We start from the raw sequence: 20,094 nt of genomic DNA, 5'->3' as shown, positions 1-20,094 counted from the left end.
ATTTAGTTTATTAGCTTCAGCTTCCTCTCGCTGTCAGAACTTCTGCTCCGGATCTTTACTTACGGATCATTTTTGCTCGTGAACACTGATTTATCTGTGTTTGTCTTCACTCCTGTTTTATTTTCTCCTCACAGCGACTCTGAAGGAACACACACATCCTCCGAGTCAGCAGTCGGATAAATCAACAACTGAAGAGACGAGCTGGCCGTCAGTTTTATCTTTTAACGAGGAGCGTCTGAGAAACAGAGAGAGGGCGAGAGACTGCCAGAGTGAGCGCTCTCTCACCGGCATCTGTCAGCAGCTGCAGAGTTAAAAACTGCTGAGGAGGAAACAACAAGAGGGCAGTGAACACACCATGACCTCATCCAACACACACACACACACACACACACACACACGCACAGTTAGGATATGATATCATGCTGAGGATTAGTAATCAACTCGTTGATGAGTTTCCCTGGCAGACAGTTCACTGTGTGTGTGTGCGTGTGTGTGTGTGTGTGTGTGTGTGTGTTGTCTCTGGACTAATTCACTGTCATTGTCTGTCTTACAACCAGCAGCGGAGAGTAATCAAGTACATTTACTCAACTACTACACTTTTGAAGTACTTGTACTCGACTTGAGTACCCTGCTCTCTGCTGCTTCATACTTCTGCTCTGCTTTGTTCGACCGTTATTTGGAAACTTGAGTCAGCAGTTATTCTGCAGATTAACATCATTAAAGGAGCAGTCTGTAGAGTTTTGACTCGTCCAACAGCCTGAGACGTCCAACTACATCAGGAGACGTCCGACTACATCTGGAGACCGCCTCATGTTAAAAGCACAGAGCTGCTCTCATCACGTGAATCTTCTTCAAGCTCCAAACTTTCCATGATGACGATGATGATGATGCAGCGTCCTGTCGCCCTCCAGCTGCTGAGTGAAACACCAGCCACTGTCTCAGCCTCAGATTAATATCTAATATCAGATATCGATCAGAAACAAATCAATGATCAGTTTTCAAAAATCAACTTTCCTTACAAAAAGCACCTTTTAGGATGAAATCTGATCAATAAGACTTATTGATTGATTCACAAGCTAACACTCTACATAAAGTTAGATTTAAATACATATTAAATAAATCTAATTAAGACGCAGCTGCAACAATAAACTCATGTTTCAATAATTATAATCCAGTCATGTAATTCTGAGTATTTACTTTTAGTACTTTTAGCACATTTTGATGTACCAAAGTATTTATATTCTACTTTTACTGAAGTATCCGAGTACTTCTTCCACTGCTGAGATTAATGACGGGCAGAAAATATGATCTGTGAACACTTTGTAATAACCATCATTAATACACGGCAACTTTACAGTAAATTAAACTTTATTTATTATTTTACCGTCAACAAACAGTGAAATCCTTCATGAACCATTTTAATAAGCGAGTGTTGTTGTCGATGTTTAACATCTTCTGTAATTCATCTATAATTGGTTTATAAAGCGTTTGTTTGTTAACAGTGAAATAACTGAAGTTTAATGAACTATAAATATATCATTTATTAAAGAAGGTTATTATAAAGTGTTGCAGGGAAGAAAAGAAGTGATGAAGATTAAATTACTCAGATTTAATTTAAAAATACAGAAATAAAACTTGACTTCAATCAGTGTCGACTCATTTTCACACTTTGCAGCTGCTGCGTAACAAAACATGTAGAAATATCATCACGCTGCTGCAGGAGAGTCTCATCCAGAGCCGTTTGTCCTCAGGTGGAGCTGAGGTGGAGCTGAGGTGGAGCTGAGGTGCAGCTGAGGTGGAGCTGAGGTGGAGCTGAGGTGCAGCTGAGGTGGAGCTGAGGTGGAGCTGAGGTGGAGCTGAGGTGGAGCTCAGGTGGAGCTGAGGTGGAGCTGAGGACACCTGTGGAGGTGCGCTGCCCTCCGCCCTCACGTCTCTTCAGGCTCGGTCATTAACCTGCAGCAGCTCCTGACCGCGCCTCGTTTTACGACTCTGAACTCTTTTCTGCTGCGGCTCACTGAGCTCCAGGCCGCGAGACTTTAAACGTTTACAGCTCCACAATCAGACGGATCAGCTGAGAGCCGAAGGCCTCAGGTGGTCTGCAGCTGCGTCAGGTGGTCGCAGGTCAAACGTCCACTGAGGACATTCAGATACAGAAGAGACGGATCAGAGTCCACAGAAGAACTGATTCAACACGTTTGCTCCAGTAAAAGTAATCGAGTACAGGCTCTGAAAAGTACTCAGAGTATCACAGTAAAAAGTCTCCCTCTGAAAGACATTTGTGGTCAAAGCTAACTGAAGCTCACGTCTTTTTACTCTGATACTCTGAGTACATTTCAGAGCCTGTACTCGATTACTTTTACTGGAGTTAAGAAGTTGAATCAGTTCTTCTACTTTTACCAGAAGCAGTATCTGAACCGGAGGACAGGACGTGTGGACGCTCACAGAGCTGATAACCGGGCTGTAGATTTGATTCGTCTTCTCTGAAAACAGGACAAACAGACGACAGCTTCACTTTATTTCCTCTTTATCAAATTCAAAGCTTCATTTCCTACAAACAGAGAAGGCAACAGTTCAGATGCGTCGTCTCGTCAGACTTACAAAGATTTATTTACAGACTTTAAATAAAAAAACAAAAAGGACCGAAGGCAAACGTTTCATATCGTATCTACATCGTTACCTTCAGTCACCACAGACCCACAGTGTGTTCACCCTCAGCTGTGTCTTCATACAGTCGGGTCGTAAAATATAAAGTACAGTTTCCAAACGTGACAGTAAAAAACCAGCTGAGGTGAATATCTGATCTCTTCACCTGATCCGGTCGGTCGTTCTCAACTGGATCTGATTCTGTCAGTTTCATTTTGTTGATTTAGAGTTGAATGTTTTTAGTTTTTCTGTCTTTAAACTAACGAGCAGAACGAAAACTACAGAATAACATCTGATCTAAGAACTTTAAATACTTCTTTATCTTATATTATTGTATTATAACATGCCAGATGTTAGAAACTCGACTTTAGAGCTGATACAATTAGTCAATTAAGTGAATAAAAAGAGTATTTAAAAAAAAAAATGCCCAAAATTAACTCGTTTCTGCTGAAAAGTGGAAATCTGCAGGGTTTCTTTAATATCAAGACTTTGTTTGGTGTTCTGGAAATTACAATTGGCATTTTTTTTGTACTTTCTCTCGTTTTATGACCTGAACGAACTGACTGACTATGAAAACAACTTCAGCCCTGAAAACAAGAAACAATCCTTTCAGCATCAGTCGTCTTTCTTTAACCTCTTTTTAACGAACATTTCCTCCTTTGTTTCAGGCAGAATAAATATTTTCCCCTTCAGTTAAGAACCAACCAGACGAGAAATATTAGAAATATTTGTCATTATTGCCAAAACATTTGTGCACAATCCTGTTTTTTAACTGAAGAACAAACGGTGATGTTTCAAAACAGCCCGACCCACATTCACCTTCAGAGCCACATATTTTTTTCATCTTTGCATTTCTTTACACAAAAGTAACAAAATGATTCAGTATAAAAAACAACAAAAAAACAAACTGTTCATATATTTTTCTTTCTTTTCTTTCATCAGACACGGAGGACGAGCGAGGAGCAGCAGGACGAAGACGACGGAGAGACAACCAAAGAAAAACGTTCAGAGCGAGGGAGTGAGCAGACGTTCGTCTTCAGGTCATTATTCTGTTTAGTTCTGTGACACCGAGTTTCATCCGGCGGCTCCGTTTTGGATCTGCTGGTTAAATGGTGACAGTGATGGTTCGATATCTGGAAAACGGCATTTCTGAGAAGGTGAGAAATAAGTCGCAGCTGCAGAATCTGTCGACGTTTCAACTCGAAGATGTTTAGAGAGTTTTGACGCCTCGTCTGCAGAAAGTATCTTTATTTGACTTTACGCTGATGAGCAGCGGTCAACTGGATGTCCTGTCTTTTGACTACTAGTCAACAGACAGGATAACTAGTGACTATTAATGAGGCACTGCAACTATTTAGCATCAAACCCTTGGATCCTACATTTCCCATAATGCAACTCAACAGCTTCTTTCGTTAAACCCGGTCTGATAAACGACTCCTGGTCCTGCAGAATAACCGGGATGACGTCACTGAAGGAGCCACTTTTAGATCCGATGAGATTCGACGCAAGCGACAAAAAGAAAGACAGGAAGGAAAACGAGTTTTTGTGCGAAACAGAAAATCTGAAGCATTTTTTGGTCAGAAGAAAAAGTGTTCAGACTCGACATTATTTTACAAACGCAGTCGGATGGCGTCCGTCAGCTCAGACTCGGCCTTCGTGTTTCAGTTTCTTCTGATCAGAGTTCAGATACACGAGGAACTGAAACTTCCTCCTGAGTATTTTCTGTACAATAAAAGAAATCTGCGTATATATTTCCATAAATATATCGAATATCACGAGTTCATGTGAAGCTGAAGCTGGTTGGTCCACTGAACTGAACACAGGAAGAAACAAGAATAAAAAATATTTAAAAAACTCAACATCAGTCTGATTTGTTCTCAGTGTGAAGCCTCGTGATTCAGGAACTCAGTTATTCTTTTTTTTTATTCTTTTACTTTTTGTTGTCAAAAGGCAAAGAAATAAAAAATTATAAAAAGTGACAAAAACAAACAAAATATCTACAGAGTGAACATTGATATTTACAACTATTAAATAATCCCCCATTCAAAACAAGAACATGAATTTATTAAAAAAACAAACAGGAATAAATCTGACGGGTGCGACAGGAAGTCAGATCTCAGAGATCGTCTGAAGCGGTTTTACGTGCTGGTAACAGAAGGATGAAGTTACAGTTTGACATTAAATGTTTGTGACACAGCTGTTAATGTACAGACTTCTGCCACTGGATCGCTTCGATACTGAAGAAAACTTCAAATGTGAAGGTTCTGCACCTTTAAGCATCTATTTTTCTCTGATTTCTCAGCAGATTGATGGACGTGTATTCTTGACGGACATCAGATAAAATGACGTGTTGTGTTTCTTCAACTCGTCCTCCAAAAGCAGCAGATATAACTTAAGGATCCGACTTCCTGCAGCAGCCGTCAGCTCTGATATCGACATGTCTTCTGTTATTTTCTCTCTTTACACGTCGTCTAATTACCACAAACACAAATATACAAACACGAACTCCACAGACACCACGACGAGAAGAGAGAAGGAGAACGAGAACCAGCTGGAGCTGCACGGTAACAAACGTCGACGTCAGCTTCTGTTATTAAAGGGGAATTCTGGTGTTTTTAACCCTGGGCTCTGCATGTACATGTTTTAAAGTGAAAATGATTCATACGCTTTGGATTCGGTCCAGCAGTTCACCTCAGCTGAAGTGTGATCCGTCAAAGTTACGTCCACAAAAAGAGTTTTTGTTTGAACTTGACGTTCAGTAAACTTAAAAATGTGAATCTCAGTTCTGCAGTTTTAAAGAGCTTCTTTTAAATAATAATATCCTTTTTGTAACCAGAAACACAAGTCTCGTCTCCCTGCAACGACTCACCTCGACGACTTCAGAGCGTGACTTCACCTTTTCTGGTTACAAAACAGATATTTTCTATTCAACCATAAAGTCTCTGTAGGAATCGTCTCCTAACGTCGTGAGAACAAAAACCTAAACCGAGCACTTTCAGTGGACGTAAGTTTGACGGTCGCCAGCTGAGGTGATCTACTGGACCGATTCCCAAACTTTTCGCACTCTCAACAACTCTGAAAACGTCTTTTCGGCGTCCATGTTGCTTCCACATTCTGACACGACGCACATCAACACACTGAAGTCAGAACGACTTCTCCTTCAGAGGAGCAAGTGAACGAAGCATCGATCATGTAAACACTAAAACACGTGAATATAGAGCTCAGGTTAAAAAGTTAAGGTATTTCCCTTTAATAAAACTTTATTGCTGAGGAAAGATTTCACTCTGAAATGCAGAAAGTGCAGAAATATATTGATCCTGATACCCTGAAATGTTTCCCTCTAAACTTTAACTGTGCAGCCCTGCAGCGCCACCTGTGGGCCGGACCAGTTCCAACACGCTGAAACAAACAATCCTCTCAGATTCAGACGTGAACCCGACCTCCGGCCCGGACAGCTTCCGTCTCTGCGCTTCATTCAAACTGTACATTTTCACAATTAAATATTAAAAGGCAGCACTGTTTCTAAGTGCAGTGTGCTGCTGCGTCTGCATCCGACTTTAAGGTTAGAAATATATTTTTATATATTAGGACATGATCTTCTACTGGAGGAGGTCGAGTCTGGTGACAGTAACAGGAAGAGCTCGTCAGATCAGATCAGACGGTTCATGGAGGATTTCCAGGAAGAGGAGACGTGTTTTTTGTTACCTGTCGTCAACAGTTTTGTCTTTAGACTCCTTCTGATTGGCTGATGAAATATTCTGCTGTCCGTCGGCGGGCGGGTAAAGGTTGCCTGGGAGATGACGGCGAGGAGGACGATGGAGAGGAGGAGGAGGACGATGACGAGGGGTGGTGGTGGTGGCGCCCTCGCAGCGAGGTGTGGTTGCCGTGGTGATGGTGGGGGTTGTGGTGCGAGGAGGGGGGAGGCGGAGGGGGGTCGCGGAGAGACGGCGGGACGGCGGAGGACTTGATGGGGACGATGCGGGTGTCCATGACCTCACAGTCGACCTGCATCATCATCTCGTAACCCTGAGAGGAGTTATAGAGACTCTCTGAGGAGGAGGAGAGGAGGAAGAGGAGAGGAGAGGAGAGGAAAGGAAAGGAGAGGAGAGGAGAGGAGAGGAGGAGAGGAGAGGAGAGGAGAGGAGAGGAGAGGAGGGGAGGGGAGAGGAGAGGAGAGGAGAGGAGGAGAGGAGAGGAGAGGAGAGGAGAGGAGAGGAGAGGAGGGGAGAGGAGAGGAGAGGAGAGGAGAGGAGGGGAGAGGAGAGGAGAGGAGAGGAGAGGAGGGGAGAGGAGAGGAGAGGAGAGGAGAGGAGAGGAGAGGAGAGGAGAGGAGAGGAGGAGAGGAGGGGAGGGGAGAGGAGGGGAGAGGAGAGGAGAGGAGAGGAGAGGAGAGGAGGAGAGGAGAGGAGAGGAGAGGAGAGGAGAGGAGGAGAGGAGGGGAGAGGAGGGGAGAGGAGAGGAGAGGAGAGGAGAGGAGAGGAGAGGAGAGGAGAGGAGGGGAGAGGAGGGGAGAGGAGGGGAGAGGAGAGGAGAGAAGGAGGATAAGAACAGTGTTAGATTTTGGATGTGGTCATGTGTTGATGACATCATTTTGTCTTTTCCTGGTTTTAAAGGCTCATGACAGTAAAATGATGTCATTTCCTGAACTCAGTCATTATATCCACAATACTCATGATTACTGATCAGTGACAGTGTTCTGTGTGTCTGTTCATGACTTGTGAGTCACACAATGCTCTGTTTTATCTTTATATTTTCTATCTGTATCTGTGGGATTACTCTGCGTCTGCTGTTTGGTCCAGTTAACCTTCTCATAACGACAGCGTAATACTCAGACGGACTCACCGTTCACAGACATGGCCGGCATCACCAGAGACATTTTAGGTCTGCTGGTTTTATTGTGGCTGATGGCCGGTAACAGCAGGTGGTCCTGGAGGGAGAAACACAGGAAACAGGTGTTGTTACTGTCATTTAAAGTCAAAGTCAGGTCGTCTTCCATTCAACATGAATCTAAAGAAAACAAACAGAGAATGAACTGTGAATATTCGTCCTGGCTGTGATTTTTAACACATATTATACTAATTCTCTTCTCTCTAACACTCTGCAGTGTTTTATTTGAATGAAATCCTTCAAACAAATGTGGAGAAATGTGTGTAAATGAATTCTCCCTGATCTGACAACATGTGACACAAGACGTCCACAACTTCTTTAAACCACGAGAGGGACGGAAAAGACAACTCAAACAGCGGCGGGAGGTTCGTTAGTGTTCTGAGCTGTGGAGCGACTGCTCGCGCTGTCGTACCCGTCTGAAAGAGACGACGTAGAAAGTGTCCTCTCTGCGGTCGATGGCGTCCAGGAAGTCGCTGTAGGTGACCTCAGGACCAGGAAGCACCTGCAGCTGACTGCACACACACACACAACGAGTTCAAGGTCGTTATTCAGGTTTATTAGACATCAGTTCACTGACCGACACAGTTCTCATGTTGTTATCTGAGTTGAAATGGTCTTTTTTCCATCAGTTAAGCGGTGATGGAAGAAGAAAGAAGAAGAATCCTTTAAAAGTACCAAAACTGCAATGTAAAAATACTGTTTAAATACTGCTAAAGACAAAGTACAGAAGTATCATCAGCTAAATTCAGTGACGTATTAAAGGCACTATATGTAATGTTAGACCGTCGAAGCCAAACGTCCAGCTGACAGAAACACTGGTTTCCTTTCAAGTTTCATAAAAGTTTGCATTTCTCTTGACACCTGAAACTTATCTCATGACTGAATGAGCTCATTAGAGGAGGAGTTAAAGAGCATCGTTATAAATAATTCAACTGAATATATGTGTTGTTATTGTTGCTGTGTGCAAAGAGCCGAACCTTTCTAAGGAGCGGTGAGTCTGGATCGGAAGATATCTGGAGAAGTTTGTCTTCCTCAGCTGAGCTTTCTGTGAGAGAGTGAAAGAAACAGGATTAATATGAACTGTAATGATCCACGTTCGGATAAACACATCATCTGATATATAAAAAGAATAAAAGAACAGGAGAGGACAAGAAGAAGTGAAGACGACGGCGTCAAACTGAACCTGAGCGATTTTGGCCTTCTTGGCGATTTTGGGTTTTCCTCCAGACTTCTTTCTGTCGATCTGATGTCGGTGGACCCAACCTCTGAGCTCATCGGCCAGCCTGAGAGACACAACGGAGACGGGAACATGTGGACAAACATTCAACTGAGAGCAAATAAATCATATTTATTCTTGTGTCAGAAAAAAACATCCCATTTATTATTTCCTAACCTTCTCATTCAGTTCTTCTACTTTAAACCGCTTCTGCTAAATGTATTTTGTTTCATTTCTTAGTTCCAGCCGACGACTCTGAACATCATTTTACTGTTTTCATACCCAAACACCAACATTCATGCAACTGCATACAAATATCAGAGTCTGAGGTCTGAACACATGAATGTTGAATGTTAACGACTTCATGATTTTTTACTCCACTGTTGAAAGAAAGAGAAAGAAAGAAAGAAAGAAGAGATGATGGAAGGACGGAGAGAAGAGGGAGGAGAGGAGGGATTAAGGAAATAAGGACGGATGTAAAGAAAGAAGAAACCTGTTTGTCCTTCAGTCAGTTTTGTAAATTGATATTCGACCTGAAGCCCAGGTTCAAGTGTGTTAAAAAAAGGTGGTGGAGGAGGACGAGGACGAGGAGGAGATGAAGGATCACAGACAGGATGAACAAACACTAACTGGCTTTGTATAAAGGAGGATCTGAAGAGCTTGACTGACCTGAGAGACTCGGAGCGGTTGAACTGTCTGCAGTCTGAGGAGGTGAAGTAACGATCGATGTCCTGCAGCACCAAGTCCTTCATGTCACTGAACACATCGCTCAGGTTCCTAACAACACACATGAGCACATTAAAGCAGCTGATTAAAGCTGAGTTTGATATTCAGATAAACACGTCTGTTTCTGTCTGATGGGCGACGACGTGGAGGGATCATACTGTGAAGTGAATCATGAACATTGGGAGATTTTAATATGTGATGTTGTTCAGTTGCGTCACACTTGACGACTGACCTGAAGTGATAGGACTCAGGAGCGTCGTCTCCGCCCTCCTCCTCCGTCTCCGTTCTGTCCTCCACCCTGCTCTCAGGCGGAGCGGCCGCCTCCTGCTGCCGCCGCCGATGTTGTTGTTGTTGTTCGATCTCCAGCAGACGCCGGCCCGTATACGACACCACGCCGTCCTGCAGGCCCGACAGCTTCCTGTCTGTGATGCTGCAGGAAAGAAAACAACACAGAGCACAAATATTTTACGAACATAAAAGGTTTTTCTTTATTTGTAGATTTCAAGAAAGTCAAATTCAAGACTGATGATTGGATTTGTTCTTGTATCAGGACACAATGTTGATGAACTTCATGTTTTTGGATCCTAAATATAGTTTCTTCATGTCAGGAGGCACGTCTGTGCATCGACAGGTTGTACTGGTGCTTTAAAGATTTTCTGGTTTTGATCAATAGTTCAAATTAATGACAACAATATTTCCTCTTCTGAACTTGAGAGCCCGACACACCAGGCCGGTGGTCAGCAAATATCTGGGCGTTGTGACCTACTTGTCCTGCACCGTTGGCACTAGTCGCCGGCTTTTTGGCCAACTGATCATTTTAAATCAGCGAGAGAGAGAAATCGCTCTGATTGGTGCACAAGAAGAGAGACCGAGGAGGAAAGAGGAAGCCTCTTGAGTTTGTTGCTGTAATATCTGTGATTCCACCCACTCAGTGCAGTTTCACCTCATTGTGTCCTCCTCCTCTTCATTTCTAACTTTTAATCAGACATGTTCTTGATTAGAAGTTGTTATATTAGTGAAAGTGGTGTCCAGAAACACTGCTGTATCATATCAAAGGTTTGTATGTCTGCAGACTGCTGCCACCTGCTGGTGTGGAGAGTTATTTCCTCTCATGTAGGTGCAGGACGGTCGAGCCTTTTGTCCGTCTGCTGTCGTCTCTGTGCAACTTTTTGGCCGCGAAAAAAGACGTGAGGCGACGAAACAGGCGACCTGAAGCATTTCTTCAGTCATGGTTTGGACCACATCGTCCAAAATACACTCACGTTGCATCCGGTCTGAACGGGTTCATTTATGTAGCATACTATTTATATTTCTTTTTGTCTTTATTTTATTGGTGTGGCTTTATTTACATTTAACGACTATAAATATGACTTTAACTGATTCGATATCTGCTGGAGAACATGTCCTGTTTTTAGTTACTTGTCTGTTCGCTGACCTCAGAAGTAACTCAACTTTAAGTTAGAAATAAGAAGATGTGTGTGGGCAGAGGAAAACGCTTGATGCTTAATGAAAGTGTGCAGGATACCTGACGGGCCCGAAGCTGAAGGTCATGAACAGCAGGACGGCCATGACACACACGGCTCTCTTGTTGCTCGCCGAGTCGCTGCCCTGAAAAACACGAAAGGGAAACTTCAGCTGCTCGTACCCAAGACGCTGATCTCCATCATCAGGTTTTACAGGTTTAACATCGAGTCATTTCCTCCTGTTTCAACCTGTTGTTGTTAATCAAGCAGCTGCTGTACTTTGAACCGTCTGTGTGTCTGCAGGGAAATCAGGATTCTCCCTTTAATCACAGCTCATACAGTGAGAAGGTTGAACATGCAGTCCTTCCTTATTTATCTTTATTTATGGATTCACCTTTTGTATCCTCACCTCTTTCCCAGCCAGTCTCTCCCTCAGTGCCTGGTTCTCCCTCCGGAGACGCTCGTTCTCCTGCTGGGCCTCCCTGAGCTGGGCCTCCAGGTTCTGCAGGTACTCCTTCTTCTTCTTCCTCGACTGGCAGGCCGACTCCCGGTTCTTTATCATCCTCTGCTGCCGCTTCAGCACCTTCATCTGCACCAGGAGGGGGAGGAGGAGAGAAAAGGGTGCGATAGTTTGGTGATTCAAGTTCAACAGGTGTGTGATGTAATCCAACAACCTGAAGGGAACAGCTGTGCCCTCAGGGTCTGTTATTCCACCACAGTCATTATACAAGGAGGTGTGAGCTTCGGTCTGATGCTACCAAACCGGCCGAACTGACATCACATCCATGAAAAATGTTTCTTTTTCAGTCTTCTTCATGACTAAGACGAGACGATGCCGAGCTAAAAGTAGATCCTTGATTCTAAAATCTGATGATTTTGTTTCCACCAATGAGACGAGACTAAATGTTAGCGGTGGACAGTCGGACAATCAAAAAAAGGAATTAACTTTTTCCACAATTGTGCATCAAGTCCGTCAAAATATAAACAAAACAAAACGTCCCTTGAATGTTTAATGACGTCCAGTTAATTCATTAATCCCACAGAGAGGTTGTTTCTTATTCTTTGATCAGTAAATCAAAAAAGTTCTTGCTTCAGCAGTTTGGTTCATCTCAACATGTTTTGGTGTTTCTGGTTGCGGTTGGTCAGTGTGTGTGTATGTGTGTGTGTGTGTGTGTGTGTGTGTGTGTGTGTGAGAGCACATCTAGCCTACTCACATCGATGTCGTTGCCGTTGTTGCCGGGTAACGTCGTCGTCGCCGGGACGATGGGTTTGCTGGCGGGCGGCGCCGTGGGGCCGGAGCAGTGCTGAGGGATGCCTGGAGAGACGGGCTCCATTTTGACGATGGCCGGAGCAGAACCGAGGCAGACGGACTGAGACAAGACGACTGGAGGAGAAAACACAGGAAGGTTAAAAACTACCTGAAGACATGATGATGATGATGATGATGATGATGATGATGTGTGTGTTTCTGTACGTTCACACACAGAAACAGCTCTTACCAGGTCTGCTCTGGTCCATGGAGGGGAGGCCCTGCAGGATGAGGGTCTTGGCAGGTGTGGGGGTCTGTGGGACGGGGAGGGTGGTGACACACACCGGTCGGGGCTGGATGGGAGGCTTGGTGTTCAGGATGGAGGAGGCCTTTAATGTGGCCGAACTCGGCAGAACTGAAGAGGAGAAAATAAACAGACATCAGACGTTAGATCGTCTCCTCCCAGAACATCAACTTTAGACACAAGTCAGATCAGCTTTGTAGAAACACTGCAGCACTCCCAGATACTCCAACACATGATTCAGGCTCACACCTCAAAATTTGTTTGGACTGGAGGAGCTGCCGTCGTCCACACAGCTGTATGACTCTCCTCTCGCTTCCTGATGTTGATCCAGCTGCAGTCGTGGAAACTAAACAGGTAGTTTATGCTACTTTATACATATATTCCACTTTAATTCAGAGTGAAATATTGTACTTTTTGTATTCCTTCTCTCCTTTACCGCTATATAAAGACGCACAGATCGACCAGGAATCGGCCAGTGTTAGGTCTGACCGCCAATGAGGGGCCGATGGGTTGTTTTTTCAGAGCTGAGGTTGAGATGCTCCACAAGAGGAAAAGCCCACATTTGTGGTCGGAAAGAAAAAAAAAACACACCTTCTTTTACTCAATATGACAGACTTGGATATCGACACGTTTTAAGATACGTGTAAATATTGCAGAAAAACGGCGGAAAATTTTTAACAGCTCACGTGATTCCAGACGCTTCATTTTTCCATATTTTGATCTGATAAACGACATGTTAGGGTTTTTCGGGAATTAGGGCAAAACTGGAATATTGTGTGCACAGCTAATGCCAAGAAAACACCAACTAAATCTTAAAGCTTCTGCCGTCTGATGAGCCGTCAGCTGAACACAATCAACACAAAACACCAGCAGCAACTATACACCTGCTGCCACATTCAGACAGACTCTGCTGCTTCACCGACCTGCAGCCTGCGTCTGTAGTCCACCAATCACTGCTGGGATCTGCGTTGTCAGCGGCGTCTGTAGCTGCGACTGTGGTGGAGGTACGGCTGTCGTCGCCACGGTGACCTCCATGGCGCCCAGCGGAGGAGACAGCACGTCTCCGTACATGTAGGGAGGAGTCGGAGGGTTTTCCCCTTTAACTGTGATCTGAAGAGGAGAGGAGAAGACAGAAGGTTTTACAGCTTCAGCTTGATTAGTCAGCATTTCCTCCAGCGATTTCACATTAAAAGCATCACAGCCTTCCCTTTAACAGGTGGGCTTTTAATTTGAAAAAATCAGGATGTAGTATGTAAAGTCTTTCTTGAACACACCTGTGGGTCTGGAGATGACACGGAGCAGTCGGACCCGAGTGACGACGCAGGAGAGGGAGGTTCTGCTTTCACCTGGAACACTGGACACAAACAAACCGCTGAATCACAAACACAGATTTGTTTCTGTTCAACAGACTTTAAAAAACAAAGTGGGGAACTTACACATCTCGACTGGTAACGGCTGAGTGATGGTCATTTCATTTTTTATCACAGGAGCTTCACCTTCGGAGAGAAGAGACACAGAAAGACATGAAGACAAAGACATGAAGACAAAGACATGAAGCAATTCTCAAGGTTTAATAACAATAATAATGATAATAACTTATTTATATAACAAACATTTTACTGTTTACTGGAAGAGAAAACGCCAACAAACTAAACGAGTAACAGCATTTTCCTGAAGTTTATGGAAGACTTAGGAGAAAGACTTAGGTTTCTGGGTCGTCCCGTGACAAATGTGCAGTGTCACATCACTTGGCCCTTTATAATTATCATATCTTTGTGCAAAAAGTTAGAAAAGCTACAGCAGATAACAAATAACCAACTCCCAAAAAGCTCCACGACAAAACTCGGTCCACTCGATACCGACTACAACAGATGGAGCCTGAAACGAGGCGGTCATGTGATTTCACATGAAGGAATTTTCCACAGAAAAGACAAAATTCTGAGGAGGACAAACTTCCTCACCAGCAGCTGCAAGTGTGGAAATAACAATAAATCAGAGAATACGAGATAAAACCTGGCTGTAAGATGCTTGAAAAAGCTGCTGGGATCATGTTCTCACTTCGGCTCCATGAAACAAACACACATGAATTTAGCACAAGAAGCGTTTTTCCTCTGAAGCCCGACAGAAATATCAGTCGGTTGAAACTATCTGCTGATGTTGGCCGACATGAAAACTTTTGTTTCACAGGAAAAGATGCTTGGGGTACTGTCTGAGTCATTTTGGACAATAAGGTTTATTGTTAAACTGTAAAACATCCTGCCTCCGGTACATGTTTGTAAAGAGTGTTTGAAAAACAACATTTGCAAAACAGGTGTGTTTATCAGCTGATATATCTGTCGGAGTCTGCCCCCAAATTCTAGTTTTCTCCTCAGGGACTTGATCTTAAACAGGTAAATTAACAATTTCTGTTAATGTTTGTGTAAATTGTGCCTTTCTGAGTTTGAATTTCTTTTCGAAAAACACGTACTGCACCTTTAAAATGTGCCGAAAAGATAATAAATCTCTATCTTCAGTCACAGTGGAAGACAGACTTTAACAACCTGGAGACAGTTTAGTGAAATATTTTAGGGCGGCAAAACAAATTCAACACAGATTTATCTAGAAGACGGAGCAACGTGATATCTGGAAGGAGGTTTATTATGTTTCTGCTCTAGTCTTTTTTAAAAGGATCAGTCTGGTGTGCAAACTAAACCAACAGTGACTGCACTAACCAGGAATGCAAAGATTAAGCCATTAATTGATTTGTGATTAATCTTTAACATCCCGAGTATCAGCTAACTAGTGTTGTTAGTATCCTGCTGCCTCAAACACTCACCACAGCATCGCATGTGGAACAATTAAAACTGGAAATAGTCCCCAACAAATGCACTACTTCCTCCACAAACTACAAATCTGTGAGGTGTTTTTAAAGATTAACGTCTTCAGTGGGAACCGACGGGTTTAGAGCTGAGAGCCACAGACAGGAAGTCAGACGGTATTTAGAGACGGACTAACATGTTGTTGGTTTGACAGCGAGGAAAACAGAAAATAACACCTGCCCCGTCAAACATGATCCATCTAGAAACTAAAGTATATTTATAAAATATAATCCTTCTGCTTTCCGTCTGATTCTCGGTCCGTCTTGTAAAAATCCCCCGAAAACAACCCGACTACAGTTTTCCGGCGGCCTGAGGAAGAGGCCTCTCGTATTTCAGAGACGACTGAGGCGTGAAAACAAAACGCTGACCGAAGGTGGTTTAAGGTTCCCGGTGAGCGCTCGCGGTCGGCTGGTCTGTACCTGTGAGAAGGTTGTCGTCGAGGTGTCTCCATGGCGACGTGGGGTTGTCAGGATCGAGGGTGAGGACGAGGTCGTTGTCAAACTGCGAGAGGTTGGCAGAGGAAGGAGAGCGAGGGAAAATTAGGCCAAACATCAACTGCTGGATTAATCAGTATGTCAACCTGAAAGTGTGTGTGTGTGTGTGTGTGACTCAGTGAACTGACACACAATCAGCCTGATTATCTTCTGACCCGTCATCTGAACTCACTGAGGGTTTAAAGATCTGATTTATGCTGCAGACAACACGATGTGTAGCTTTAGGACATGACTGCAGGATGAACACCTCTCCGCACTGTGAGCTGTGTGAGCTGTGTGAGCTGTGAGAGTGTTTGCATCAGTTTCACTTTCAGCCCCGGACAGAAACCAGAGCTGCGAGCAGTGATTGTCTCTTTTTGTCTCCTCACCGATCGTTCGTATTTCAGCCCCCGGCTGAAGTCTCCGTCCTCGCCCTCCTCCATGCTCTCACACTGGTACAGGCAGGCATCTGTGGGGACGGACAGGATTTAAACACATCACATGTGAACAGACAGAGAGAAATGATCTGAAGGCCGCGGCGTCTCCGTATCACAACAGCGGTTCAGTTTGGATATTGCACTCGGCCTAATTGCAATATCAGGAATATTTCGACTACTTGTGCAGCCAGTCTTTAAAGTACATGACACAGCATCATAACGCCACACACACAAAAGTATTCCCAAGTTGTGAAAACAATGCGGTAGTTGATGGAGTCAACTTCTTTCTATGCTTCATTTCCAGGAAGCCATCAGACCGGTTCTACCACGACCATCACTTTTCCCATCATGCCTTGCCTGACTTGACGACGTCGCTGTGAGAAAAACACAAGTCTGGACTTTGAAACTGACACGAACACTGAGACCACATCCTGTCAGAGAGAGCAGGTGTGAATCGCTCCATGTGGTTTAATGTGCACTAAATGAAGATCATCACATTTCATAAGTCTGCAGACGATCAAAAGTGAAGATCTGACACAAATAATGAAAATACGATGATTCAGTTCGTGATGATGGAGACACAGTGTGGAGCTGCAGGTAATGAGCTGTTTGATAAGAACAGGACAAGTTGTGTAACTGTTCCTTTTAATTAGCTTCAGTTCTCTGGTTGTAAAAGTCTATTGTCTTTTTTACGTCTTGGTTTTAGTAGCTCGAGCTGTTACGATGACCCAGTTCTCTCCCGGGGGTCATTTAAGTTTCATCTAATCTAATCTATTTGGGTTTATTGCCTGACTGCATAGCACCGACGACATCAGGGCAGCGGAGCCGGACGCATTAAGACTCAGTAAAAGCGCTGAGACCACACTGTAAACTACAGCTGGAGTTGGTTGAGTTGGAGAAGTTTTTCTGATTATTTTCATTCTGGATTCATTTGCTGGTATTTTTTCCTGATCGATCAATTTATTCTTTAATTTAGTCACAATTAAACAGAGCTCAAAGTGACACCAGGACGTTTAGTGTGAAAACTAAAAGTGATTCAGTCTTTTAAGAGACGAGGACAAAGGAGCAAACTGCCACAAAGCGTCAGAGATGTTGGGTTTATTTTATTTTCCGGAGATCCTTTATTGCTTTGTTCGAGAAGAGGGTTTACACGGGACAGATGTGAGAAACCAAACTTTGCAAATTGAATTCCCATCTTTTGTTGGAAAATCTCAATATGATTGAGTTTACAGTCTTTTAAGAGACGAGGAAAAGGGAGACGTTGGGTTTATTTCCTTTTTTCAGAGATCTTTTATTGCTTTGTTTGGGAAGTTGGTTTACTCAGGACAGATTTCAGAAACTGAATTTCAATCTCCTGCAAGAAAACATTAAAATAATCCAGTTTATAGTCTTTTAACAGATGAGGAAAAAGAGCAAATTGTCACATTTAAGAAGCTGAAGTCATTAAATGTTTCCAGCATTTCTGCAGAAAAACGACCGACACGATAAACTTAACAGTCGTCAATGAATTTGTTTTAATAATCAAGAAATTAACTCATCGTCTGACTACTTGCTTATTTTTACAAAAATGCTGCTCATTATCCTAGAATGAGGTCTGATGCTTTAGTCTGATTTGTGTGAATAAGAGTCTGATATTGGCTGTCACAGATATATCAGTGTCGGCATTTATTTGTTTTTATTGGCGGATAAGAAAACTTTTTTTATTTTTGAGGAACAAAGTGCAGAAAACGATGTCAATGGTGATTTATAGTTATCAAATTACATCACATAATATCAATATTCAAACCAAAAACATCCACTTAAATCACCATTTCACAATCTTAATGAATAAAAACAAGCAACTTCCTGCCTCACATCAACTCATCTGTTTGTGTTTCTGAGTTAAAGCCTGTGAATTGTGTCTACAAACACACACACAGACACACAATATCAGACAATTACAGATCCACACCTGATTGATTTACAGCACTAACTGCAGTCAGATGAGTGGGTTTATTTATTAAGATACATCCCTGTTAAAAGCAGTATTCACCTGCCAGGTCATGATGCAGCTTTGACAAGAGAAGCAGCGACACGGGACGTTAAAATGAGCCCAGCACACAGTGGAGGAGCAGCAGAGCTGGTGTGAACGTGCGGTCACGCTTCCACCCACCGTGTTCAAGATAAACTGACATATCCGGGTCTGCTGACTGAGGAAGCACACACACATGCACACTGTAACCGCGTGTAACACAGTCCAGCGCCTTCTCTAACGAATAAAACCTTCACTGTGGACGATGGACATGACACAGGGCGACAATTTAACCGTTTAATGATGTTAACGCCGCAGCGTCGCCTCGCCCGCCCGGCCGGGTGGGGGGAGGCTGCCGCTGCTGCTGCTGCCTTCAGGGGCATCCGCACGCCTCTTATCAACCCCCGGCTGGCTGCGTGTCGCTGAAATGTGTGTTTATTTTCCATCACAGAGGCTTTAAGTGTTCACTCACCCCAGTCTTCGCTCGTCAGGAGGTTATCAGCGAAGAAACGAGTGTCCAGATCAGAGAGTAAATCCGTACTCATAGCCACAAAGGCGGTGTGTTTGGAGAGCAGGGGGCTGCCGTCAGATAGCGCCGTGATAACAGCTAGCTAAACAAACACAGGCGGAACACGGCTAAATGTAGCATTCAGGTACCGGGGTCGTGTTGGGCTTTGATATCATGTATAATTAAAGGTAATGCGCTATTTCCTCCGTCGGAAAAGTGATATTTGTATTCAGTTTGTGTCTCCGGACGATCTATCGATCCCTGCCGTTGCTTCGCATATGACAGACGAGGAAACGCATATTCCGGACAATTACCGCCCACTTGTCGCAGAGCAGCCAATAACAGCGGAGAACAGCGTGATTGACTGCACAGCGATCCAATAGGAGGATTCGGGGAGTGCGATTGGGGTACGAGCCAGCCAATCGTCGAGGGCGATGCAGGGAGAGGGTTTTAAAGGTGATTTGGCCCAATCGAAACAGCGCATTTTGATGGGCAGGAAGACACAACCAATGAGCACCAGAGAATTCCGGGTCCGCGCGTTATTGACATGCACATCAGCCAATCAGAGCTCATCAGAGAAAAAAAACACAGTTCTAGTGAAAAACACGTCGAGTCCAGAATTTTAAAAACAACAACGCGTTTAATCAGTTTAGACGAGAAATGAAAGAAAGGTGTTTTACAGAAAGACACCAGCACACTGTCCAAGGTCTTAAATCAAACCTTCCTGCTGTCGGGACTGTTATTTTTAATCTTTAATGCCCGGGTGGAGTTATTACATAACTGCAGTGAGGGGCGTATGAGGACAGGCTGGAACAGACCCAGCAGCTGAGCCTCTGGTTCTGGTGTTGAAGTCTGTTTTAAATCCATTAAACATCACTGGAGGAGGATGGAGCAGGTGTGGTGGACTACAGAGTGAATATTTTCTGCCTGAACACAGATGTGATACGGAAGATAAAAATCATCTCATCCTCTACATTTGCCTCATTGACAGAGGGGTAACGAATACAGAAGGAAATGTGTATTTTCCAAAAATGTTGAATAATTCTAACACAGTTAAAGTCTGCAAACCTAAATAAGTCCGCCAAACTACCTTTTGTTTTCTGTGTGAGACAAACAAAGGTATATTTTTTTGTTCCTTTAGGATTGAATATCTACTTCAATGATCTACTCTGGTCTATTAAAGGAAAAAAACATTTGAAATAACAATTATATGATCTGTATGCTCTTGCAATTGTCTTTGATAACCTGCTAATAAAAACAATAGCACTGAATGGGTGTCAGCAAGTAAAACAAGCACCAAATACAAAAATGCACATCGT

At 43.6% G+C, this 20,094-nt stretch overlaps 1 protein-coding gene across 1 annotated transcript; it reads right to left on the bottom strand.

Moving 5' to 3' along the window:
• Positions 1-2,494: 2,494 nt before the first annotated feature.
• On the bottom strand, positions 2,495-19,075 carry atf6b (activating transcription factor 6 beta). The gene is made up of 17 exons (XM_084379489.1): positions 18,740-19,075; positions 16,209-16,288; positions 15,766-15,847; positions 13,925-13,984; positions 13,763-13,842; positions 13,412-13,598; positions 12,435-12,599; positions 12,150-12,319; positions 11,345-11,524; positions 10,998-11,080; positions 9,705-9,902; positions 9,416-9,523; positions 8,714-8,813; positions 8,508-8,575; positions 7,943-8,042; positions 7,486-7,570; positions 2,495-6,692 (listed from the first exon to the last, which is right to left on the bottom strand). The coding sequence occupies exons 1-17, from the start codon at positions 18,810-18,812 to the stop codon at positions 6,370-6,372; spliced, it is 2,142 nt and encodes a 713-aa protein (XP_084235615.1). The 5' UTR covers positions 18,813-19,075; the 3' UTR covers positions 2,495-6,369.
• Between the last annotated feature and the right edge of the window lie 1,019 nt (positions 19,076-20,094).

Source organism: Pagrus pagrus (genome assembly GCF_965226575.1).
Source record: "Pagrus pagrus genome assembly, chromosome: 17".
NCBI classification, from domain to species: Eukaryota; Metazoa; Chordata; class Actinopteri; order Spariformes; family Sparidae; genus Pagrus; species Pagrus pagrus.
The sequence above is the reverse complement of the archived record's forward strand: the minus strand, read 5'-3'. Positions and strand labels throughout refer to the sequence as shown.